The following is a 9,298-nucleotide window of genomic DNA, read 5'->3' as shown; positions in this document are numbered from 1 at the left end:
GTAAAAGAAAACACAGAGTAGTTTCAGCATTGCCAGGGGCGTAAACCCTCACACATGGTGATCTTCACACAGGACTTTGCCTCAGCAGCTGGGTTAGCCTTTCCACTTCTCTGAGCCTCGGTCTTCCCAGACAGAAAGCCAGGCCCCGTACCTGCCCCGAGGACCGTGGGACAGAGCACCCAGCAGAGTGACTGGGGCAGACGAGCAGCGAAGCGATGGGCATCCCCGAGTCATGTGGGGAGGAGCTGCTCTCTGACCACAGCTGGGAAGACCTAGTCTTGGCCGCTCTGGACCCCCACGTTCTCTCTGTACCCTCTCCCTGCGAGAACCGCCCCCCGCCCGCCGCGTTTTGCTGGGGGTGCCGAATAAACGTTCTGGAAACAACCTGCAGGTGGTGGTGAGCAGGCAGGGAGTCAGAAGCCGGGTCTCCAGCCCACGAGACATCTCTAGGTGCCAGGCAAAAACTGCACCCACACCTCCTTTGAGGCCTTTCAACCAAACCCTTCTGAAGAAAGGTCTCCATAACAAACGACTGGTTTCTTGTGGCCAACTCGGCCCCAGGAGAAGACGCCCCACCACGGGGGACACAGAAGGGTTCATCGCTTCCTGGTGATGCGGGCCTCGGGGCAGCCCCTGACCGAGCCAGCGGGGTGGCCCAGGGTCGCCTCCACCGCGGTTTCGCCACGATGCCTTCTGAGCAGGGTGGGGACGGAAGCCACGTGATGAGGGCTGTGCTTTGTCACTTCCACCTGTGCTTTGTGACGCACAGAAACAGGCTTAGATGACAAGAATGGGACAGACCACTGACGTGCGCCACCGCCTTCTGCCTCCAAGGGCCCCGCCGCCGAGACTACGGTCTCCGCTTCTCACGTGGGAGAAGAGACACAGAGCAGTTAAGCCGTGAGCCTGCGGTCACACAGCTAATAAATGCCGGAACTGGGAAGTGAGTTCAGATCCCCTTCTCTTTGGCTGCATCTTTCTGTCTCCTGACACGTCATACAAAGAAGGTCAGAGCCAGGAGGTTACAGGGAAGTGGGTGTTCAGCAGAGACGACCCCTGGACTGGCGTCACCATGCTAGAGGGACACAGGCCAGATCCCAAGAAACGTTGTTATTCCCACCCCCCAACCTGCCACGTAAAATCAACCACAAATTCGGCGCCTAAACTCCTAAAGGTCACTTAGACCCACAGCCCTGGCCTAAGCCGCCACCGCAATTACCCCGAAGGGCTTATGGTCCTACCTGGCTCCCATCCACGCACTGAGCACCTACTGTGCGCTACGCTCTGTATGCACTGCCACTCACGTAACTGTCACACATCAGCCAGTCTGGGGAGCTCCGTACTGTTTGCATCTCCCTTACTTCACGCAGCGAGGCTCAGAGGTTAACACCCTCCAATCCGTTCTCTACGTGGCAACTGAATAATCTTTTAAACTTGAAGTGCCCGTCACTGCCAGCTGAAAACCTCCCCTGGCTTCCCTGTGACCCGAGAGAGCCCAGCAGGGCCTGGCCCCCAGCACCCGGTCCCAGTCTCTGCTCAGAGCTGTGTGGGTCCAAAAGCAAAGGACGGCAGGAAGAGTGAAAAGGCCGATCTCAGAACAGGTTACTAATTTGTGGGGTCCCACACAAAGTGAAAATGGGGGGTTGCGCCTCTTATCCAAAAGTGACCAAGAGTGTCAGGACAGCAGAGTCCGGAGACCAGAGGCGGGGCCCCGATGAGCTCAGGCCCTGTGCGGTGGCCCAGGCTGCACACAGGGAAGCCGGCCCTGGCTGCTTTCCAGTGGACGCGCACCTGCCCCAAGGAGGGCGGGGAAGCGGGGGGCGCGTTTCTAAACTTGTTAAGAACAGAGCGGAAGAGAAAGCATGGTGGAAAATGGGAGGGAGGACGAGGTCTCCCCCCTCCCAGGGAGACAGAAAACAAAAATTGCACTTAAGGTGAAAAACATGATCAGAAGAACAGGACAAAGATGCTGGGGTCCACTGCGACGTCGGGGAGCAGAGGCCGGGCACCCGCGTCCCGCAGCCCCACGGGGAGCCTGTGGGTGTGCGTGCGTTTCTACCCCATCCACCTGCAGACCGCAAGCACGGGGACTGAGAACCGAGGACCGACGCCGGGAGGGTCAGGACGCTCGTCAGGATGAAGGATGCGCAGGGCTTGGCAGGCGGAATCCAGGAGAAAACTGGCTCCTTAGCGTCTTTTTTGTTTTTTGTCTTTTACAGCGTTTCTTATTAAGTTCAGATGCTCTCCAAATTCTGATCATCTTCCCAACCATAGCAACACAATTACACAGAAAACTGGCTGTCGTGCAAGTTTGCGATGTAGAACTTCTTCCGCTGAAGCAACGCCATTATTCAGAAGATTAGCGAAAGCATAACTGCAGGAAGAGAAAAGGCATCTCACTCAGTAGCATAAAGGTGTTCTTTCAGTGAGTGCGCGGATGTGTCCTCTCCCACGGCCGGAGCAGGACAGGATGAAGAGCCGAGGCACGCCTCAGAGCCTTCTGGAGTTTTCTGTTTGGTTTTGACCGACGTGAGCTATTTATCAAAATAAGGTTCACGCCAGGAGGGGCCTGAGCCGCAAATCCCTTGGTTTTCTGTGCATTTCAGGACATCGGAGTGAGGGCTCAGCGCACCGTCTGACCCAGTCCTGGCCGCATTCCTTGACCAGCTCATTTTGGCAAAGCCAGTCACTGGAACAAGCAGATCTTTAACTTAACTCTTGGCAATTATTAGCTAGGTAAGGGGCAGCGGCCAGCATGGCTAAGCAGTTGGCAGGGAAAGCATTACTGGGAAAACAATGAGGGAGGCTTCTTGGGGGCCGGGGGTAAGGACTGGGCTCCCCGGCACAGGCTGAGCGAACACCTGCCCCACAGTCGGAACGTTCGCAGAGTTAACGGATGCCTGATCAGATAGGTTATGTGTCTTGTCCCATGCCACACAGCAAACAGGTGACGGGGTGGGGGCTGGCTTCCGGGGTCCAGGATCCCCGAGCCTGTGGTGTTCTCATCGTCTCCAAGGCTGCCCTCTGTGTGAGCAGGGCGGTATCCAGACAATTCAACCACCAAAAGTGTGCAATTTAGCCATCTCTGGCACATTCACACCTAGTGCAGCCATGACCACGGTCGATTGGGGAATGCTTTTCCCGTCTCAAAAAGGACCCCCTCACCCTTCAGCTGTCGCCCCTCTCCCTCCCACACTGTTCCCCCAAGAAACCACCGACCTGCTTTCTCTCTCTGTAGATGTACCTGTTCTGGATGTTGTACATGAATGGGATCCTACAGCGCGTGGTCTTTTGTGACTGGCTTCCCTCGGCGTATTTTCAGGCTCCGTTCGGGTTGAAGACATACCAGGATTTCGTTCCTTTCGCAGCCAGATAGTGGTCCGTTGTACGGACAGCCCACATTCTGTTTCTCCTTCCGCCAGCTGACGGGCCATGCGGGTTTCCACGTTGTGCTGAAGAGGGCTGTTGTGAACACGGTGCACGCGTGCGTTCCCATTGTCACGAGCAGGGCTTTGATAACACGGAATGACAGGGCCAGAGGGACAGAGGGAGACAGATGAGGGAAAGACGCACAGACACGCAGAGATGCAGGCGGAGAGGGACACGAGAGACAGGGACATGCAGAGATACACACACACGCCGACACACGGGGCGACCAGGCACCTGGGGACAGAGAGGCAGGAGGACGCCGCTCTCGTGGGCCGGGGCTCGCTCCGGCCCCTGCCCCAGCCCTACGAGGGCACCTAATCCATCCACAGGGAGTCTGTCTCCAGAATCCTCGGGAAGACAGATCCGCCTCATGGGGCTGCTGAGAGAGGCGTGTGGGGAAATCCGCACGAGCACTCACATCATTCACAAGTGACACACGTGAAAATGCCTGGCACTCCGGAGGCACCAAAAACCATCTCCGTTCAGTCTTTCCTCTTTACTCAGGACATCCCTGCATCTCGCGCGCTTTCTCTCTCTCTCCCTCCCTCCCCCTATCTAATGCATAAATATCTATATTGATGTTGGGGCAATTGAGGCTAAATGGCCAAGATCCATAGTATTTTCTAGGGACCAGCACGTGTCCAGAAATGGCACACTTTTGGAAGAAACACCCTCTCTATCCACGGAGCTCACGCATGAAATGATGGCCCACGGCAGACAGGCGGGCAGGGTGGGGGCCAGCGAGGAAGGAACAGGGAGACATCTACCTTCACCGTGTCTATCAAGAGCCCAGAGCCCAAGCTCCTGGACATTTACTTAACATTCATGTAAAAGAAATAAAACAAACCAACCAAAAAAACCTTACATACAAACATGCCAAATACTGGAAACAGCCCTCATCGTGATATATCCCCAAGGTGGACTGAGCCATTAAAAGGGATGGACTGGGGGCGCTGGGGGGCTCATTCGGTTAAGCCTCCGACTTCAGCCCAGGTCATGATCTCACGGTTCATGGGTTCGAGCCCCACATGGGGCTCTGTGCTGACAGCTCAGAGTCTGGAGCTGCTTCAGATTCTGTGTCTCCCTCTTTCTCTGACCCTCCTCTACTTCTCTCAGGAATAAGTAAATATTTAAAAAAATTTGTTAATAAAAAAGAAAAAAGAAAAGGGATGGATCGCTGATAAATGCCACAACACAGTAAGTCTCGGGAGCAGTGCTGAAGCAATATTAGTGCAAGAGAGCACACGATCCCACCAGTGTGAAATCTACAACAGTAAAACCGCGGGGTGATGGAGTCACAGCAGCGGCTACTTCTGGAAGGGGCAGGGAGGGGGAGAGATGGGGGAGAGCGTCGACCAGAAAGGAGCACCTGAGAGCTTTCTGGGGCAACAATTGGTAAACTTAAAATGTGTGCATTTTGCTGTATGTAGATTATACTGCAGGAGAGAAGCTTATGGGGACAGGAAATCTGTCAGGGGCTCAAGCGGGTGACAGACACGGGGCACTCAACACCCAACGTGCCGCTCAGCCCCGAACACGCGACTTACGTCCACAGCCTCCTCCTTTGATGTCTGTGTTTCTCTCTTCCTCCTCCTGGACGGTGAGCCGCCTTCCAAGGGGTCCTGTATGTTAGACTCCAAATTCTTGAGCAGACTTTGGGCATCGTCTTTCTAAAATCCCAAGGTGGGGGTGGGGAGAACACAGAGAAGCCGGTCAGCCTGGTGCTCCAGGAACTCGTGCTATCGTCCCCCACGACCCCCACCCGACGTGCACTCCTCTCCGTGCCCCTGCCTGGCCCCTGCACACAGCGCCCTGCCTCCTACCCCCACCCGGGGTCCCTCAGCCATGCAGCCTTCAGGCCTGTCCCATCCCCATTGGACCAAAGGTCACTCCATTGTTCTTCTGCGTTGGTGGCACCTGGTAGCCGGTGAGCTCCTTGGGGTAATAGCTCAACACGGGAAATGCCACATCAGGATGAATTTTCCTGCTCTTTCCCATAATGCCACTGGATGACTTTAAGAAAACATTTTGGGTAACCTTACATCGTAGAATGGTTTGTACTGTGAACCACGGCGGATCTCGTTAGCGGCAGATTCTGTATTTGTAAATGTGCGTACTTGCTAACATTTGTTTGTAACCCCTCTCCCCCCAATCAACACTTGTGGTGCTTTTGTGGTCATTCCTGGGCACGAGCGGGTGGCGAAGATCTGCACTGTCTGACTGCAGTGTCCGGCCGAGAAGCGGCAAGGTGGCACCCCGCCTTTCCACGCCGGGTCCCCTACCGCCAACAGGTGGCCCTTTTGCGTTCTGTTAATGCCATTCTTTCTCACACATCTGTGCTTCCTGTTAGTAATGTGGTTGTTTAAAATGACCCCTAGGGCACCTGGGGGGCTCAGTCGGTTAAGCGTCCAGCTTCGGCTCAGGTCATGCTCTTTAGATTTGTGGGTTCGAGCCCTGCGTCGGGCTCTGTGCTGACAGCTCAGAGCCTGGAGCCTGCTTCGGATTCTGTGTCTCCTTCTCTCTCTCTCTGCCCCTCCCCTACTTACGCTCTGTCTCTCAAAAATGAATAAATGTTAAAAAAATTTAAAAAAAAACAACCAGTAATTGGCTTCCGGGCCCCACCTCCAGAGACTGTCATCAGTGAGTCCAGGATGGGGCCCGGGAACTGGCATTTCTAACAAGCTCCCATCTGCCGCTGCTGGCGTGGTCCAAGTGAGAGTCACAGCAGTCCTGTCCCGAGGGCAAGCCCATTCAGAAGGAAGCAGGCAGAAGTTTTCCAGAGAGGTGTTTTGCAAGAAAATAAAATCTATCAAATGCTTAATGCCTTCAAGTGTCTCGAAAAGAAATGCAAATCCATGGAGGGGAGTTCAGTGTATGTTAAGTGAATGAGCACGCAGAAAATAAGCAAATGGAAAAAACACACACACATCTGGGTAACTATTAACTTCAGCGAAAACAAAATGCAGTGAAAAAAAGGAAAGTATTCCTAACTGTAGCTGATCCTTGACTCACCGTGAAAAAGTGCTTACGGAATCCTAACAAAGGAAACACTGAACACTGATTGAACCAAAATTACCCTACAGCCACACAGGCAGGGCGGTGGTGGCTCGGGTGGGTTCATAGCAAGGAGGAGAAGAGAGAGCTGAATCACTCCCGGTCTGCAGAATGAAGTCAACACTACGCCCAAAAGGAAAAATGGGAAGAAGCAGGCGGGTAAGCAAGTCATTTAGAAGTGGGAAGAAAGGAGATTCTGAAAGGCAGGATGCAGTGTGTGCCTGGGCACCCTGTGTTAGGCTGGGCGCCCCCCGGGGAAGGTGAGTCCCCTTGAGCACCATTTCCTTATACTAGGACATTGGACATCACCTTCTATAGGCAGCCAGGAGTCCCTGGAGATTTTTTTTAAACTTTTAATGTTTTTTATTTATTTTTAAGAGACAGCTCAAGCAGGGGAGGGTCAGAGGGAGAGGGAGATACAGAATTCGATGGCAGGCTCCAGGCTAGCTAGCTGTCAGCACAGAGCCTGATGCAGGGCTCGAACCCACGAACCGTGAGATCATGACCTGAGGCGAAGTCGGATGCTTAGCTGACTGAGCCACCCAGGCGCCCCAGTCCCTGGAGATTTTTACCCCAGACAGTCAGATCGCTGCATGTGCCTTTTAGGAGAAAGAGACTCAGGAAGAGAAGAGGAAAGGAGTCTACTTAGAAAGGCTGTTGCTGGGCGTGCCTGGGTGGCTCAGTCAGTTAAGCATCTGACTTTCTGACTTCGGCTCAGGTGATGATCTCCTGGTTCGTGGGTTCGAGCCCCGTGTCAGGCTCTGCAATGCCAGTGCTGTGCCTGCTTAGGATTCTCTCTCTCTGCTTCCCCCTTTTCTATCCAAAATAAATAAATAAACTTAAAAAGAGAAAGAAAGAAGGCTGTTCCTAAGGTCTCATCCAAATCATCCGAAAAAACCGTCGGCGCTCTGGGCCCAACACGGCTACTGCCCAATCCATCATCACCTTCAACCGGACTAGGGCAGCCCTTCCAGGCCAGCTGTGCAAACCCAAACCCAGTGAGCCCCCGCTGTGACCCGTGTGAGGGTTTGTGCCCCACCCCCCACTCTCAAGCTGAAATCCTAACTCCCAAGGTGATGGTATTTGGAGGTGGGACCTTTGGGAGGTGATTAGTTCCTGAGGGTGGAGTCACCCTCCAAAGGAACCAGTGCTTTTGTTTACAAGAGTCCCAGGGATGCCTAGACCCTTGCACTCTCTGAGGACGGACAGTGAGAAGTCAGCAGTCCACTACCCGGAAGAGGCCGTCATCAGCACCCAGCCGTGCTGGCCCCTGATCTTGGACTTCCAGCCTCCAGAACTGTGAGAAGTTTCTGTTGTTTGTAAGCTACACAGCGTGCGGTGTTTTGTTCCTGCAGCCCGGACGGACTAAGACAGAGACTAACGGCTACCTCACCAGGCAGCCGATGGCGGAAAGAAAGCTCTGATTTAGGTGTTCAGACAGCCTGGGGTTGGGATCCAGCCCCCCTGTTTATTCGCCATGTGACCCTGGGCCAAGAACAACGTTACGGAGCCTTGATTTCCCAACCTGGTGCGCGAGGAGAGTGACCGTCCCCCCACTCAGAGGTTGGGAGTGAGAATATAGAGCCCAAATCCCACAAACGCTCGGCTCGGACCAGGTCACCCAGCAAAGGCTGTGCACGAGTGACCTGTCGCTTCACACAAGAAGCCACAGTGTCTCATCTCCCTTAATCGCCAGCGGGATGCAACAGCCTCAAACTTACCTCCGAGCATTCCACGCATTTTACTTTCAACTCTTTCCAAAAAAACACTCCCCCGAAGTCAACGGCAAAATGAAAGAGCCCGCATTTCCATCTACTGGACTGGTCTCCTTCTCAAATGGGCCAGGGACGCAGGCAGCAAGCCCACGCACTGACAGGGAACCTACCAGACTTCACGCTTCAGAGGGGTCAGAGCTGCGGGGACCTAAGAGAGTGATCACAACCACCCCTGACGTAATGCTTTGCCGTGACCCAGCCGCGACCACACAACAGAAAACAGCCATTGATCCCCTTCCCGCAGCCAGCTCGGGACCACGGCCACCCGTGGAGAATACAGTGACTTGGGGCTTACACACCTCGGTCACTCTGGCCAGTCACTTAGCCCCTCTGTGCCTCGGTTTCCTCAAATGCAAAGTGGGGTCACTCACAGAACAAACTCAGAGCTGTTTGGGGGACGCAGTGAGATAATTCAGGCAGGGGATGTGACTCGGGGCCAGCACTCCTTCAGCGACCAGCAGGTGCTGACGCTATGGTTTCCCACCACGGGAACTCAGCAGGTTGGAACCATCAGATGTTTACTTGAAATCTATCATTTTCTGGAGGCTGTAAACTTCTGCAAGGGAGGGGTCTACCCTGCACGGGAATGCGGTGTCTTCGCCCCTAACACTGTGGCTGCCAGAAGGGGCTCAAACCTTTAAGGTAGGGATGAATGAGTGAATGAATACTTGAATGCACCCCAGGGCGGAAACCGGGACTAAAGAGGCCAATTGGGTAACCCACCCAGCAGGAAGCAGAAAGGATGAGCGGGGATCACAGTGCCACCCCACCCTGTCCACCGTGCTCAGCCAGCTGTGAGCCCAAACCCTTGGTGCTACAGATGAGGAGACTGAGGCCCAGAGCGCTTTAGTGGCTGCTGTGATCGCAGCCACTTCTGGGGGACCCCAGGGCGCCCCCCCCCCGGAATGGATCTCCAGCCCCCTTCCTAGGGCAGAGGGGAAGCCGGGACAGGACCAGGTGCGCGCGTGGCCCGCGATCTCGCTCCAGGGCGGACGGGGCGCAGGAGGCCCGCCCCGCGCGCGTCCCCCACCGGCCAGCCT

General features: G+C 54.8%; 1 protein-coding gene across 1 annotated transcript in view; it reads right to left on the bottom strand.

Moving 5' to 3' along the window:
* EVC (EvC ciliary complex subunit 1) overlaps window positions 1–5,427 on the bottom strand; it is a 52,554-nt gene extending 47,127 nt beyond the window's left edge. The window contains 2 exon segments of the mRNA XM_029952450.1: window positions 4,977–5,099; window positions 5,347–5,427. Coding sequence (XP_029808310.1) covers window positions 4,977–5,099; window positions 5,347–5,427 — 204 coding nt within the window.
* Window positions 5,428–9,298: the final 3,871 nt, after the last annotated feature.

Source organism: Suricata suricatta, chromosome 1, assembly GCF_006229205.1.
Source record: "Suricata suricatta isolate VVHF042 chromosome 1, meerkat_22Aug2017_6uvM2_HiC, whole genome shotgun sequence".
In the NCBI taxonomy this organism is placed as follows: domain Eukaryota; kingdom Metazoa; phylum Chordata; class Mammalia; order Carnivora; family Herpestidae; genus Suricata; species Suricata suricatta.
The sequence above is the reverse complement of the archived record's forward strand: the minus strand, read 5'-3'. Positions and strand labels throughout refer to the sequence as shown.